Genomic DNA, 17,763 nt, shown 5'->3' on the forward strand with positions numbered 1-17,763 from the left:
AAATCGGAGTTATAAGTCTATCAAAGAGATTTAATATGTGGCTCACAGAAATATCAGTTAATACATATATAAACAGTTATTCATTTAAAAAATTGCTTTTAATGCCTGTCCTGAAAGCGTAGTTTGTGCTTCCGAACAGGAACCTCAGGGCGTAAAAACGATTCCGAAATAATTACATTTGTTTTACATATTAATAAGTTAACCGTTATAACGAAAGTGTTAAAAAGTTGTTTGCCCACATTTTCTGAAAATTATAATTTTAGTATTATCAGTGTTAACGCTGACAATACTTTTGAAGTAAATGTAAGCATTTTTGTAATTATTCTCATATCATCAGCATACAGTAGAAAAAACTTTTAAAAAGCATTAACATTATTTAGTATAAAACTCTGACTCTAATTCATTTGAATACATTGGAAATAAAAATGAAGATAAACATTCACCCTGTCTCACTCCATGCATGCATTCGTAGCTACCGCTTAACTTACCGTATTTGACTTTGGAATTATTGCGATTTACATCGACCTTAACTTATATATAGTATTGGACCTCGAATACCTTATTTTATCAATTTATACTATAAATTATCCCGGTCAAATGCCGTAGGAAAATATATACAACCACAGTACAACTGCTTACCATTATTTAAAATGTGAGCTGTGAGTCGATGTAATACACAAATATTGTCCAATGTTCTCTAAGAGGCCTTAATACCGCATGTGCCTCTTTATATACACAGTAATTTTCTTCCCAGACAGACATATATTATTTATAATTTTGGTAAAAAAAATTGAAGAGTGCTTAACAATGTAAAACCTCGATAATTATTGACTTCCTTAACACTGCCTTTCTTGTGTAAAAGACCATAGTGATGGAAAATACCCTAACGTAAACATGTTATTAAATAGAACAGTCAAATACGGTGTGAGTATACTTTTTCCGTTGATATATAATTCATTTAAATATAAATCAGGGCCTGTACTCTTGTTTAGGCTTATTTCAAGTATTGCTTTGTTTATTTCCTGAATTGATATAGGGTTTTTATATTCTTCAAACATAATATTAAATTCATTTTTTTCATACCTTTCTACAAAGTGTACAACGTCTCTATCAGGTGTAAACACAAGCTATCAAGGATACGAATACTTTTGAAGCAATTCTCAAATTCTCCCATGTTTATTTTTGATGTTCGGAAGCCAGCAGACTGTTTAAATATGTTTTTTTTACAATTAGGCTTTTTTTTAAATCTGCATTTAATAATATTTCGGTTTGATTATTATCATATTTTAGTTTATCTTGCTTCATACAAGTTTTATACTCAGTTCCTCTGTTAGTTTATCACGACCTATACTCATCTGTTTTATTATTCTTGAATACATTAAAATGTTTATAAAAAGAATTTCTTTTTTTATGAGCACTCAGAAGTAAACCATACATCGCTAGGACATGAACGAACACATTTTTTTTATGTTTTCAGTTTGCGCTTCAGTAAAGAGGAAATAACTTCGTCAATAACATCAATAAATTGTGAATTACGCAATCCTATATTATTTGCAGAACTGCAACTACTAACAGCATTTTGCCATGCATTCATTTGATCAATGGCATAATTAGATGACAACACATCGATGAACTATCCTTAGTTACACCATTCCAAACATATATATTGTCCGAATCTGATCAACTTTGCCAAATTAATTACTTTTATCAGGCTGCTTAAAAGAAAATGAAAAATATACAAATCAATTATCTGATAAAATATTTGGATCATGCACACACAGTTTATTTATACACTGAAATAAATACGGTTTAGTGAACGCATAATCAACAACGCTAGATCCAGAGATACCAGCATGTGTATTTGTACCGGGAACATCTTTATCGTTTCGACCATTAAGTATACGCAAACCGGTTTGTTTACACAAATCAAGAAGAATTAAATCTATATTATTAGTATTTTCATTTTCAACAAACTCAGGAAAATCTGAAGAATGATAGTTCAAGTCACCACACACAATTAAATTAAGCTCTTTTTCGTTTTTGGATTCAATATCAGAAATCAATTCTAATAATCTCTCAAATGTATTTCTTTATTTATTTTTTTTTGCGAGAACTGCCTTTCTGAACAATATAACAAAGATCGATATACAAATCATTATATAAAGTTAATTGCTGATGCCCCAATTTTCACACATATATTATCATCATGTGTTTTAAAAACTAATTTATCTTTACTATCAAATTCATTCCTTATATAAACATATATTCCACCAGAAGACCGAATACTAGTTTGCAAGTTTTCATATAAATTTATTTCACAATATTCAAACCCATTAAACTGTAAATCATTGCAGGGATCATGTACACATATCAGTTAAAAGTACAATATCGTGACAATTAAATAAACTTATACTTACCGCAGATTTTCCTTCACAACCCCGTCCTAGTTTTTGACACCGCATGACACTTGTTGTCTTTCCACCTATATGTTTTATATTATATGAAGTTATAATTATGTTACTGTCTATTTTGTTCAAACATAACTAATATGACCTGGTTACAATATTGTATAAAACATTTATTGAAGCTTATTTAAAAATGTTTACCAACGGTTCAGAATACAAATTTCCATCAAGATGGATCGATAAGATATATTTTCTGAATTCGTTTTTTACATATGTTGTGTGAACACACATATAATACAAATCTTATACTTGTTATACAATTGCAGAGATTTTGTTTTTTCTGCATAAGATATTATGTCTTTTGAACGTTTGATCAAAATGTGATGAAACTTCACGGACATACTTTCAATTTTGAATTGCGATATATGAACATTTATTCGATGTTTCGTCGCTATGACTGCGAAACTTCGAATACTAATTTGCACTCCGTAAATACTTAGAGCTCCGTTTATACAGGCTGTTTTATAATACATTTTTTCTCTTGAACGTTTCTGCCATTTTGAATTCATATTATGGCACCGCAAAGGGAAACTTTTGGGTTAAAATCTTTTTAGTTCGCAGCACTTTCGGTTAACTGCGGATAATATATTGGATATCTTATAAATCCCTTCATCGACTTATTATTGATTTAGCTGAAATATGCGTAACGCGGTTATGTGTATAATAAGTGTAATTTACAAATTTTAAATTGTAATTAAAGTAAATACTACTATATACTATATAAGTGTGTTACATTTATATGGTTGTAGTATATACTCAGGAATTTTATGGAGTAGTTTTGTATGTTATACATTCGAATCCGCTCCGAAGATTTTTTTCAGAGAATTAACTGGTTTAGTTTCAAATGCGAAATTTTCTGGTTTCCATTAGTATTTCTGACTAAGTATTTGTTAAATACGGCGACCAAATTTGTTTTTATGTTCGGCAATATTCTGATGGACCTTACATTTTAGATAATATTGTATAGTGGTCTTAATAATTTATATTAAGCATCTAATTAATAACACTAAGAGATCAATGCTTTAGACAATCGGAATTAATGGTTAACACAGTTTAAGGTCGAATTTATCCGCATGACGTCGATGCAGCCCACTTTTATCTTCAATGCGATTATAATCCATGTCATATGACCGTGTTGTTTTTCACACCTAAAGCCCCACTTCACACTAGCAATGGATCTAACAAATAGCGACACATCTTATTCCAATACTTTTTTACAATTTGTAATAGTAATCGGCTTGAATACAAAATAAGGATTAGGGCAGCGGAAAAAACGGAGCTGAGCATTTGATTAACCATCAAATCAATAAATACGAAAACCAATAAATCAATCAATAGTTGAAAACTCAAGTTTCTTATACATTTATTAAAACAATTATTTTGGTTTAAAAGTGAATGGTACATAAAATTATGTAGTACAGTGTCTTTCTTGTAAAATAAATGGTTTATGATTGGTGTATGTTCTGTTATTCATTACGGTTACAAATGCCAGTTCGTTATATGGTGTAAGTAATTAATAAGGAAACTGCTGTGTTCCTTATTCAGGCACGAAAACGACAATTATTTATTAGTTTATTAATAAATAGGTAAAAACGTGTTAGAATGTTTATTTGTAAACATCATAACTAGACGCATAATGATTGGTATAGTTGTGTCGACAAGTGTGTTACACAATATGTCATTTCTGTCAGGAGAAAATGCAAGGTGCTTATTTGGTTTAAATAAGTAATAAGGAACAATAGAATGAATAGCTAAATTTTGTTGAAATTTTATAGAAAAATATTTTGATATGCAAATACAGTAGCATACATATATATATATATATATATATATATATATATATATATATATATATATATATATATATATATACTGTCTTTAAATGTTAAAAAATTCCTATAATATGAACACGCAAGTTTTTCATTCGGTTTGAATAAGGAATACTTGACAAATTTGTTATTATTTTTCAGCCGAAATACAGAAACTGGAGCTTAAATAAATATGATTGAGAAGTTATAGTATGCAATTAATATGTTGGATATAATTTCATGATTATCATATGTATGTTGCGCAGTTTGGTACCTTGTAAGTTTTGTTTGAACTTCTTCAAGACAATGTTAGTAAAACGTAAAAGGATTAACCTGTAACTTGAACATGAATGGTCATTAACTTGCAATAGACTCTATTTAAAATGCAGGAATTCTATCAATTTGCTTATAATCAAGGAACAAAAATGCTTTTATAGAATGATATTTAAAACAAAAAGTATTGATATTTTTTTTCCGTCCGTTTTTTATTCCACCGGGACTGAATGGTTCAGAAAAGTAATCAATTCTGAAAATCTGCATTATGCTTTATGATAATAAAAAACAATTGTAAAATATTATAACTAGACACAAGTTTTAACTTTTATTAAGCACAGCATATTCAAGGCACGTGGAAGCTTCAATTTAGAAAGCATTTGCTAGAGCAAAGGTTATTAAATATTGAACGGTTGATGTCATGCATGGTATTTGAAGACATTCATTCTGTATAGAATGTTTATGATTTGGTTTTCTGATACTAAACAATACAAAATAATGAATATTTAAATGTTTTGCCAATTTTTCAACGTGGGAGTGGCTTCAGATAATACATGTTGTTACTCAAACACCAAGACTTTAGAAATGCATGGGGTATAAGATAATAATTAAACATTTCGATCAATCTCGCCATAATACTATAACAGATTTAAAATAATTGAGTCAATTTAATATATATAAGGGCACGATTTAGAATGATTATATATATATATATATATATATATATATATATATATATATATATATATATATATATATATATATATATATATATGTTGAAACGTTGAGTACATGTTGTCAATATTTTTTACTAGAATAACATAATCCGATTTCAAGGTTATTTAAGTTTGATGGTGGTAACTCAACGGAATAACACACTTCTATCCAATGGTTAATAAACAAAGAAGTATCGTTAAACTTACATATTGTGTTTTACACCATTCCTTTTCTGTATGTATACACTTATCCCATCTATATAAATACATATATAATTGCAGTGCTTTTTACAAAGCCAGAAGCACACAGCTATACATCTTATTTAGCAAGGGCTCTCTGGAGATACCGCAGCTTTCTGACCACTTGACTCGTCCATTTAATGGTTTCAAGTCAATTCATAAGTTGCTTGTAATATCAGGAAACTAATTAACACCGGTGTTGTTTTAGTCCACATCGGGAACCTTTGAATTATGTTAACCTGTATTACTTGAATGTTTAATCATATGACGTTGTTTGTTGTTATTTCAGGTACCTTCATAACAACCGGATACGCAATATTCATCGGGCTGCGTTCAGACACTTGACTAATCTGTGAGTTACAATAAACACATGATTTGTACCGAAATAATTGCCGTCCAGCTCATCTTGTATGAACTTGTCAGTCTGTGGTCCGTTTGATTGGGTGGAATAACGTTCGCTTGTGTTATTTTGAGATTGCCCAATAGACTGCTAGGTTTACTGCGCTTTCTGGTAAGAATATTGTTAACCAATAAAACTGTGAACAATTCTCTCTGTCGCTAAACGTGGTCATTTCCATGTAAAGGCATAGGAAAGTGAATTCTCAACAACCCTTAGCTTATTTACAATATTTTATCAAGTGAGTCCTAGTGGTATTACTTTCGCTTTAGGTAGTTGTTTCAAGTTTTCGTCAAACAACTATATTGAACCCATATGCGACGGCGTATTTGATGGAGTAACTTGAATTTTAGTATAGATGAACAAGTTTAGTTCTATTTTATATTGTCTATTTTGTTCAGACAGCACTTATAATAACTGGAGGCAATATTGCAATAAAGATCTTGCATTAAAGCCCATTCAAATATATATGCCTATGGTTCATAATACATATTTCCATAAAGATGGATTGACGTTTATCTTCTGGTAAGACACTTTTCGTTTTGCAACGATTGTGTTTCCGCACTAGCTCTCAAAAACGTATGACCAAAATTTGATGAAACTGAAAGGTACCTAATACAATTATAAATTGCGATCTTTAATGTATTCGATATTTCGTTGCAATTACTGCGAGACTCTTCGCGTTCTAATTGCCAAAAAATCTATTTACACGGGCTGTTATGGAATTTGTGTTTATCAAAAGCAGGTAAGCACTCATTTCGTTCGCTTTTTTTTCGGAAAAGAAATTGTTACGCGGAAATATCTGCACTTTCAGAATGTGACAGAATAAGGAAACTCTTGTTTAAATTGTGCAGCTCTTGCGATGATCAACGGCTTATATCTTGAATATTAAAAATGACTACATCGATTTTTTATTTAGTTGGTATTTTCAACGCGCGATAATTTGAATAGAAAATGTTATTGACAATATTTAAATTGTAATGGCAATACAAATAATTATTTAAATAGATGGCTAGATTAACAGACAGACCGACAGACCGACAGACCGACAGGCCGACATACCGACAAACCGGCATACCGACAGACAGACAGACAAACAGACAGACAGACAGACAGACATACACACAGACACACAGACACACAGAAACACAGACAGACAGACAGACAGACAGACAGATAGACAGACATACTGGCAGACAGGCAGCCAGCCAGCCAGCCAGACAGACAGACAGACATAAAGACAGACATATAGACATACAGACAGACACACAGACGGACGGACGGACAGACATACAGACTTACAAGCAGACATACAGACCCAAAAACACACACAGACAAACGGACGGACGGACGGACCGACGGACGGATGGACGGACGGAAGGACGAACGGGCGGATTGATGGCAGGTTGGCACGCAGACAGACACCCAAACCAATAAATAAATAAAGTTCATTGTTTGGCAGCATAAAGGAGCTGGATAAACAAAGTATCAGAATTATTTTGGAACATTTTAGAACTTTTACATGTTAAATGATTTACAAGAGGTTACAGTTTCGTCTATGTATATATTTTTGTAATTTGGTAAATATGTATGTAATAACAATTAATTTTGAAAGTAAACTGCAAATGACAGGTATTTATATGTTTTTAATATTGAATAAGGAACTGTTTCATTGCTCCATATTCAGTCACATAAAATACATTGGTTTCCAGTTTATTAATACATGAAAATAAGTGCAAACGTATACTTATTTTAGCATTAGAACTGCATGCCTAATGAGTGTTATAGATATGTGCAAGTGTACATATATGAAGTCATAATTAAATAGAGGTAATGCAAGTTGCATAGTTGGTCTAAATAAGCAGTGAGGAACAGAAGTATGAATAGGAACAATTTAATGGAAATGTGACATAAACATATTTGGTTGTAAACATTCAGGTAACACTACTTTTATTGATTTTTGGTACAGTTTTTACATGTTAAACAATGCCTATAGTTTAAAAAAGCCAGTCATTTATTCGGTTTGAATATGAAATACTTAACCAATGCGTTATCTCTTTCAGCCGCGATAAAGGAACTGTAGTTTTTATTAGTTAACCTAACAATCTGAGAAATGTGCCTGGAAAAAAAGTTGGTTGGCATTTTTTAGGCATGGCTTCTTTTTATGTGTTTTGGTATCTACATACCATCTGCTGAAAATCTAAAGGGGATGTCACCTTCTTAGGTGTTTGACATCCTTTTAATTAGGTCAAAGGTCAATTGGTACAGTTTTCAGTTGTTAAGGAGATGAAATATATCTCATTGTGATTTATAACAACAATTGAACAGTTTAAGGCAGTAATATTGTCTGAAAATGAACCTGCTTGGATGTAATTTAAAGTTTATGTATTCTAGTGTTCACTGATATAGGTAAAAAAATCATTGAGTGCACTTTTATGCCAAAATAAACATGACAACTGGCATTGAAAATCAGAATAAAATATTATGTTTAAAATGTATTATTTAAACAATGGAATAGTTTTTGCTAATTTTTATTAAAGGGAGATTATACGAGTTGTATATGAGTTAAATTGGAATATATTGATACAAATATGTAACAATAACACAAAATAGGCAATACAAATTATACATTGAAGACGAATTTCATAAAATGCAGCAAAGACAAATGAGCGTCCCGAGCCGATTGTGACGAAGATATTTCGTGCATATTTGCATACAATAATCGAAGCATTCGTCTTTTTATTAGGAACGGAGTTAATGTTCGTGTGTCGTATGAAGAGATATCGTTGAAGGAAATTATCAAAGTGCTGAAGGCACTGAATTTGTTCGCTGTTGTATAATCTTAGACGCAACTCAGTTTTCAAAATTATGTTATAGATTTTTATATCGCAAGTTTGAAATGACCACAACCAATTCAAATTTAAAAAGAGTGTGTCTTAAAGCACAGGTCGAGATGTGTTTTTTTTCAAATCAATGATACAGCTAATCAGTGTGCACAGATTTCAATGATAAACACTAGAGTGGCCAACGTTGTCTTACAAGCTGTTAAATACTTTTGAATACATACACACTATGTAGTGTACCAGTGGGAACTATAAACAGGCAGTTTCGTTGGTTAGAGCAGACGCTCCTAGCATTCGTCGTCTGCTTAATTTTACTGCAGTTATCCACACAGGCAGTTACGGGTTACGGTTCCTAGCGTACTTAACGATATCAATTCAACGAATTTGCTTGTTTATATTGAAATATATGTATATTATTTTTTTTTACACATTTTATATACATTCATAAATATTTGACAAAATCGTATAATCTACCTTAACTGTATAAACATATTTGTAAAGTAAAAATTAAAATCAAAAGGATCCATTATATATATTTAAGTACAATGTACGCTTAAAAAAAGACTGAAACTCATTTGTGTATTTCAGTATCTTATTACATTGTTTTCAAGTGTACATTCTTCACCCTGTTTAAACTGCATATATCTTATACTGCTGATCTAGTACCTGGTGAATTACTAGATAAATTCGACAAAAGTGAAGTGAAGAACTTTTCTATCTGGAATTCCTACCTTACTTTGGTTGTCATCGTTATGAAGTTCATTAAAGCCCAAAGAATAGGTGATTTGCTGTTGCATATTGAAACATTTTCCGAGACGCTACCGTGGCTTATGGTGTACGACTACACACACTATGCCCGTTGGGTGTCCTGTATATCTAGCAGACATAAAAGCATTAGAATATGCAGCACCTGAGGTGTTCAAAGAGTTTATTGAAGGTCACTTTGTAGTCAGACTGAAGAAAAAAGCATTCAACGGAGTACATGTCGACCAAGCTACTGAGTGGATAAACAGAATGTGTAAAACAAAAGGGGGTAATATTGGAATTACAAGACAGGACCAGGCAAGAGGTTTTGTATAACGTGGTCAGTAAGATCTGAGGTTTCCAATAGTACCATGAAATTGTTCAATCAAAATGATGATGACAAAGATATTGGAATATTCAAGAATAGAGCAGATGGAACTCGTTCGAGAGTTTCATCAGAATTAGAGTGCCTCGAGAAAATGATGCAGCTCTTTGGTGCATATTATAAAATTCTGAGCGCATGAAGAGCAGAGCAGACTGTTCTAAAAATCATCTTAGGACGTTGCAACTAATGATATCACAGATGATTTATTAACCTGTGAAAGTCGAGGTAAAACATTGCTCAAGGAATTTGCAGAGAATAGGATGAAAGAGCAGAATGTTGAATTGTATACTCCTATTTAAATGGTACAGTCAAAAACATTTGCATATCTCTATAAGGAGACAGTAAGGAGACATAGATTTTAAAGGCTGACAGAAAGCTAATGCAGAGACTTTTTAACGCAGCTAATTCAGAGAGAGCCATAGAAACAGCATCTGTACTAGAATATGAACTTTCTGATGTGCCATAATCATTTGAAAAGGCTGGTGGGAAAATGCATGAAACCCAGAAATCATACTGCAAGTGCTTACACATGACAATAATACAGTGACGCCTCCTGTTGTTCCGACTGATGTAACATGTGCAATAATTGATGGACACGCGCTAATACAGAGTTTAGGTAAGCCTAAGGACTGTCAAATCTTTGGACAATATGCAACTGTTTTTGTAACATTTGTTTTAAGGCATTTCAGCGCAAACACTACCTGAGTTGATGTGACTTTGTCGATTGTTTGGAAGTACATATATCAAAGAAGCAACGAGAGTTACGAGGAAAGGAAAGCGTCGACCAATTAGGAAGCTCATAACAAGTCCAGACGTTCCTCTTCCGCAAATATGGGAACAGTATATCACACATGATGACAATAAAGCAGACTTGGCTGAAGTTCTCTCAAACGAATTGCTAAAACAATCAGAAAATCTTCCAGTAGGATCAACTCTAGTTGTACGAGATAGATTTCCAGGTGATATTGATTCATAGTCGAGTACTTTTGATGCGACAAACCTTTGTGCAAATCATGAGGAGGCGGATACCCGGATGATATTGCACTCAAGGGACGCTATTGATAGAGGCTATAGGCGATTAGAAGTATATTGTAGAGACACTGACATTCTGCTCTTCTTAATATACTACCTTGGAGCTTACACAGGGGTATATATGATATCTGGTACAGGCAAGCAAAGACAATGTTATCATGTGCACACAATTTCTGAAAATCTCTGAGACAATGTCAGAAGGAACATTTTGGGGTTTCACGATTTGACAGGATGCAACACCACGTCTGCTCTTAATGGAATAAGTAAGAAAACCGCATGCGTGAAGTATATCGCACAACCTGATACATTGGAGGGTGTTGGTAGAGATGGTGATGCTCTAGCAGTTTCTAAATTTCTGTGTGTGCTGTATTGCTGTTGTCAGGACCACCCACCAAACATTGACACATGTATGTATCGGTTATTTTTGAAAGCCAGAAAGAGCAAGGATTTGTTACCCCCTACAAATGATGCGCTTGAACTTCACATTAAAAGGGCAAATAATCAGGCAAAGATATGGCTAAATGCCACAGATAAGGATTTTCAGCCTGATGATTCTCTTTATACTGACGCATGGAAACTTGAACAAAAATGCATTGAAACCAGTATGGATGAGGACACCAAAGGTTCCTGCAACTTGTGTCGTGTTAGTATCATGTGGCTGTCAAACCAAATGTAGTACAGCACGATGTAAGTTCTATCGATCTGACCAAGGATGCTTGTTTGAATGCGCATGTAAAGCGAATGGCTGTTTTAACCCTAGATAATTACTGTAAACGATAAAAGATAAGACGATACATATACTGCCATAGTAATTCGTGTTTTGGAACAAAACTGTGAATTTATGTAACGTATGTTAAATAAATATCCCACAAGACCGACATTGACTTCAGCATGATGATACAGTAGGTCATAATAGTGCATTGAAGTCATATGAACATTTGTTTTATATTATAAATGGTACTTCAAGATTTTGAAATAAATTACTAAATAGATCAATGTTTTTGGTAAAATAATACATGTTTTACATTATTCATATCTATTACAATTAATACAAATTTGGTGAAGTAAAAATAACTTATCTTGCATGAATATGACATTATAGAACGAACAGTATTAAGAACTTCATTAGAGTATACTATTTGAGCTGAAATCTTTTATTTAAAATAGTATTTAGCTTAATATGCATATAAAACAATATATATTTATATATATATATATTAAGACTGTAACGTTGATCACACATGTTAACTTGTATCTATACTTTCATTATTTAAAGTCTCGTAATTGTATTGATAGGATAATGCAGAAATATTTGGTTCTTATTATAAAAAGTTGTTATATTATAAAACGCAATAAGCATTAAAAGTCTAAAAATGAACATTGTTTTCTTTTAATTTAGGTAACATAATTTACAAAGTTAGGAACATTTACTTAAGATACACCAGAGAAATACTCTTTTCATCATCAAAGATTCATCTCTCATTGAAAAGTTACTTACAAATATATAACAAATGGATCTTTGCATGGTTTCAACATACACTGCAATTTACGTTCTATACGGGTTATAAAAGTGCACTTGATGACCTTTGACCTACTTATGAAAAGCCAAAATCTCTTTTAAAAAATGAGATAACTATTCAAGTATCAAATATAAGGCAGTTCAGGAATAAAATCAGTAATAGTATCTCATTTTTCACAATTTTGGCAATGTTACCTCAATCTTTAAAGCAAAATGCACTCATTTACCTTTTGACCTAATTACAGGGTCTTCAAGCATTTTAGAAGGTGACATCTCCTCCAGAATTTTTTAAAAATGTATTTGCAATCATTATAACACAAAAGGAAGCCATGCCTAAGAAATGCCATCAGATGTCAGATTTCAGGAAATTTTAGGCCAACTATATAAATAATATTGAGTAGTTATAGTATTGAATAAATATGTTTGATGCAGTTTCCACACGTTTCATGATTATCATAGTTACTTAGTACAGTCTTGTACCATGTAAGGTATTGCAGTTGTTTTAAAACAGTTGGTTAAATTGTTTTAAGATTCACCAACATCTTGAAAATGAATGGTAATAAAAATGTATTGGACAATACTAAACATACAACTATTGCTTACACTGAATGAACACATATGTGTTTATACCATGGTGTTTACTACAATGAGACCACTTAGTGTTTATTTCTTTTGCTTCCATATGCCCTTCCTTTTGTCTCTCAGCTATGTGTGTGGCACGTATTTCACATTGTGTAAACTTCAAGAGAAATTAAAATAACGTTAAAATAAATTAGCTACCTTGTTAATGTTTGTTATGTAGGTTAATGTAGGTTAATGTTCAAGAGATAAAATAATAATGCGGAGGCATCCGTATCATACAAACAGATGTTTAATAAGGGTTTACAATATTAATGAAATGGTATTATTTAGCCTTATTTCGTAAATGACCGTCAGTCCGAACATTTCCATTTGTGAATTTTAAACTTTAAAATGTACGCTAAAAGGTTAAATGAAAGGCCTTGGTGGAATAGAGATAGAGCGTTGATTTTTTTTTATCATCCGATGTCCCTGTCTCGAATACCGAAATCGAATATGTGTTGTTGTTTTTTAACGTTTCCTCTAACAATGTGGTTGGCCGATTTCAATATTAAAGTGTTGTTGATTATTACTTTCTATGATTTTGTTATGCAAACAAGTGTAAGCTACTCTGTTTTACGTTATGAAAAAACTAGTGAAAATTACAAGTTTTAGGTGACTTATTTCATCCTGATTTATTTGCATAAAGTGTACATAAAGTTTCTTCAACTATGAAATGATTGTGAAATTTCCATCACCTATCGTATTTTAAACAATTGTTTGCATGATTGACCTATTCGAAATGGAAACTAGGTACTTCTGAATAGCACTACTAAAATTAGCCAAATTAAGTTAGAAATATAGGGTATTTCGGGCACAATTTGTTCCATTTACAATTGATGTAATGCATATATTCCAAACGTTTCAGCAGTTGTTGTCATTTGTATATGAAATAATATATATTTCATTAGTTTATGCAATATTTATTTGTGTAACTAAAATATTGTTTAATTTTCAATAACAAATACATCATAGGAAACTTACGCGTTCAAAAAATTCCTTTTCCGATTATGACTAGTGATTTTGTTCCGGTTTCCCGATGGAAGATAACAACACTTTTGTGCATGGCAGCCTTTATTCCGATTGTAACATCGTATGTACTATTTAAATGCATTGATAATGGATGTTTTAATGAATATAAGTCACACAAGTCTTGCTCGATCAATATTTTTATTCATTAGAGTGTATGTTTTAGTAATGATTCCGAAAAATTCGGAAAAAAAAACGATTGAGGGTTGGAAACTTGGAATGTCTAAGAAATCATATTTGAACGGTATTTCTTTTCTTTAACGTTGATTTTAATGCATAATACCATATACATAGGAAATAAGCGACGAAAGAAATATAAAATAAAAATCCTGCATTGCATGGTTAGAACCCTTAAAGTATTTTGAGAACTGTAGTTATATATTCAAAACTTGACTTTTGATGTGCTTCACTGTAAACCATATAGATAAATTTATAAATTTGCAAAATGCTTTCCCCACAATCAAGACGAGATCAACTTTGGTATATAACTATTTTATGTGTAAATACTCTAGTAATCATTGAAGGAATTATTTAAATAACAAAGTCCCAATTGTTTATGTTGTTTGTAAATTTGAAAGCGCTTGTACTACACATAAAGAAAATAATTTTTAAATTGTCGTCAGGCTTGCAAACTTAATGAAAACACTATTTTATTTACCCGGTTAGAGTGTGGTTTCAAGTAGTACCTCGTATCTTCAAATATAAATTAGGTTTAATGCAAATTAAAACAGTTCTAGTATATAATTACTATAAAACTTCTTTTGAATAATCATAGCAAAGACATATGCGACCAAAACTTAAGAAACATCTGTTCAAGCAAAATAAATTAAATGATATTTAAAAAATTGTTTTTGTATGGAATGGGAAAAAATAGTAAATGCAAACAACAATATAATAAAATATCACTTAATCATAACATTGACATTTGTATACCTGTTTTTATCGCAGAACAAATTACAAGGTCCCCCTGAAATATTTTACTAGCTTTTTTTCAAAATGGATTAAATCATTAAACAAAGTATTTCTACCTTATAAAACGGTAAGTTGGTATGCAATTTAATTCAGTTTGTAACAACAAAACAAAGAAACAAAAAATGGAATAAATATGTCCTATTGTTTTACTATATAATCATGTTTAGAATGGAACGAGTTTAAGGTTTACGTTGTAAATTTAACGGACAAACACACAAACCATTCCAATGGTTTTATAATAAATTACGTGTGCTCCCATTAACATAGTTGTTTTATAACATGCCTTTTTATTCATACAAATGTCTCATCTGTATAGACCATTATTAGATTGCAGTGCTTTTCGCATAAACAACAGACAGGTATACATTATATGTAGCTGAGGCTCGCTTGAGATTACTTGATGTTCTGTTCATCCAACAGGGAAAACTCTGCAATGTGTTCACTTGTGTTTTTTGAATGTTTAATCACAGGGCTATATTTGTTTTCACTTTTACAATGGTTCAAATATCATATTCATATTAAACAAAGGGGACACAATGAGTGGTTATTTTACCGGTAATTATCCAACCATTATTTTACGAGTACAATAATGGATTGTATATCACCAGAACCGATGCTTTAAACAGTCACAATCATTTTTTAATTAAAAATTATATTTCTTATCGACATATTGGAATTCAATTGTTATTTTTAAAAGGTCTTTATTTAGCAATAAAACTGTGGCAAACAAACAAATGTAGATACAAATATATTGTTTTTTCCAGTTATCTAGCTAACAATCCGCTCATCTGCGACTGCCAGCTGCAATGGCTCATTGAGACAGTACAGGACAGCCAGTCCAATCTCAGAGTAAACGGTGCCGAGTGTAGTGAGCCCGCACACCTTAAGGGACGTAACATGGTGCACGTCACCCAAGCAGATCTCAACTGCGACACGCAGGCAAACGGTATGTGCATCGATGTAAAAATTTAAATAACAAACGGTGCCTTTACTATAAGCTCACCTGAGCCGAACGTGCTCATGTTCAGCTTTTGTGATCACTTTTTGTCTAACGTGCGTCGTCCGTCGTCATTTATCCGTCGTGCGTCGTCAATTTTCACCTAAGTAACACTCTAGATGCCACATTTACTGTCCAAACTTTATGACACTTGATCAGAACATTTATCATATAAAAATATTAGCTAAATTTAAAAATTGTCCCGGTCTGTTTAAAAAATGACCGCCAGGGAGCGAGGCAGTTGTCCTAAAGTTGCTATAGTAAAACCTTGGTGACACTCTAGACTTTTTTTTTGTTTAATCTTCATGAAACTTTGTCAGAATTTATGTTCTTATGATATATCTGCTGAGGAAGTAAATGGTCCCAGTCCGTTTAAAAACATGGCCTCCCGAGGGAGGGGTAGTTTTCCTTATATGGCTAAAGCAAAGCCTAGTTAATGCTATAGAGTTAGCAAATGGTCTTCGTCTGTTGAAAAACATGCATGGCCGCCAGGGTCGGGGCGTGTTCCTTAAATGGCTATAATCAATCATCATTCCCTTGACCGGTCTGGTCCTTAGGGGGCAGGGGGATGAGATACTACGTAACATATGTTCCCCGCAAGTCAGGATTTTTGTGGCTGCCATGAGTAGCTCATCCATGGAAGGGACGTCCACTCTTTCACATTTACCATCTGGATGTTCGTCTGGCCGCCTAGATAGCTACCTCAATCAAGGGTAGTCGTGTCTTGGGACGTATTTAAAAACAAACCCAGCTTTCGTCCTTTGACGGTCACTTAGAGGGGTTTGTTTGGGCCAACAAGTTCTGCTGTCATGATCCGGTCGTACTATTTGATCTTGTGCTCCAAATAAGAGATGCCGAGCATTTTTCGTAGATACTTGTTCCCAAAGGCCTGTATCCTGCGTTCTGTTTCCGCGTGAATTGTCCAAGTCTCTCAGCCGCACAGTGAAATGGACACTACGTGGGACTTGAAAAACCTATACTTGCTGGAAAACTTATGGAGCTGCTTGTCCATAATCTGCTAAGTCTGGCTCACGCTGCAGTTGCCATGGAAATTATTATTCGGACCTCATTGATGATTGTTCCATCCTTGGGCATGGTTTCTCCTTAATATTTTAATGTGTTTTTGTCTTCATGCTAATTGCTGTTCATGGTGATGTCTGCGCTTATTTTATTCATGCTATTCACCATGAGCTTTGACTTTTCTGAGCTGACCTCCATCCGGTATGCTCATGCTCTTTTGTTGAGCTTGTTAGTGAGATATTTTCATTACTGGTACCAACCGTGGTCAATCGCATAAGCGAATCTCAAGTTGGAGGTGGGTCTGCGACCGATGGAGATTGAGCTCTGGGGGTTTGGGGAATCAAATTCTCAAGAAAAAGGTTAAACAGGACGGAGGAGAGAGGACACTATGACGGACGCCCACTGATATCCTAAAAAGTAATCCATTTATCCATATAGAACAACTGCGGTGGTGGCGTTTCCATAAAGTTCTCGGATGACTTGCAACAGCACTTCGCAAATGTTGAATTCTATCAAAATCTGACATAAGTCATCATGCCGCGTGTGGTCGAAAGCTTTTGTTAGTATTTTAAGTTGTGGAAGAGCTCATGTTAGTGTTTCAGGTGTCACAATGATGACTCTGCAGTTGAAGATCTGTTTTATTGTGATCAGTCCAGCTCTGAATCCAGTCTGCTTCTCTGCCAGCAGTTCTTCAATCTTACTTTT

General features: G+C 32.9%; 1 protein-coding gene across 1 annotated transcript in view; it reads left to right on the forward strand.

Moving 5' to 3' along the window:
- Positions 1–17,763, forward strand: part of LOC127835727 (slit homolog 2 protein-like) — a 208,169-nt gene that overhangs the window by 158,425 nt on the left and 31,981 nt on the right. The window contains exons 10-11 of the mRNA XM_052362162.1: positions 5,792–5,854; positions 15,806–15,987. Of these exons, the coding sequence (XP_052218122.1) occupies positions 5,792–5,854; positions 15,806–15,987 (245 nt within the window). The remainder of the gene's footprint in view (positions 1–5,791; positions 5,855–15,805; positions 15,988–17,763) is intronic.

This window comes from Dreissena polymorpha, chromosome 6 (genome assembly GCF_020536995.1).
Source record: "Dreissena polymorpha isolate Duluth1 chromosome 6, UMN_Dpol_1.0, whole genome shotgun sequence".
In the NCBI taxonomy this organism is placed as follows: domain Eukaryota; kingdom Metazoa; phylum Mollusca; class Bivalvia; order Myida; family Dreissenidae; genus Dreissena; species Dreissena polymorpha.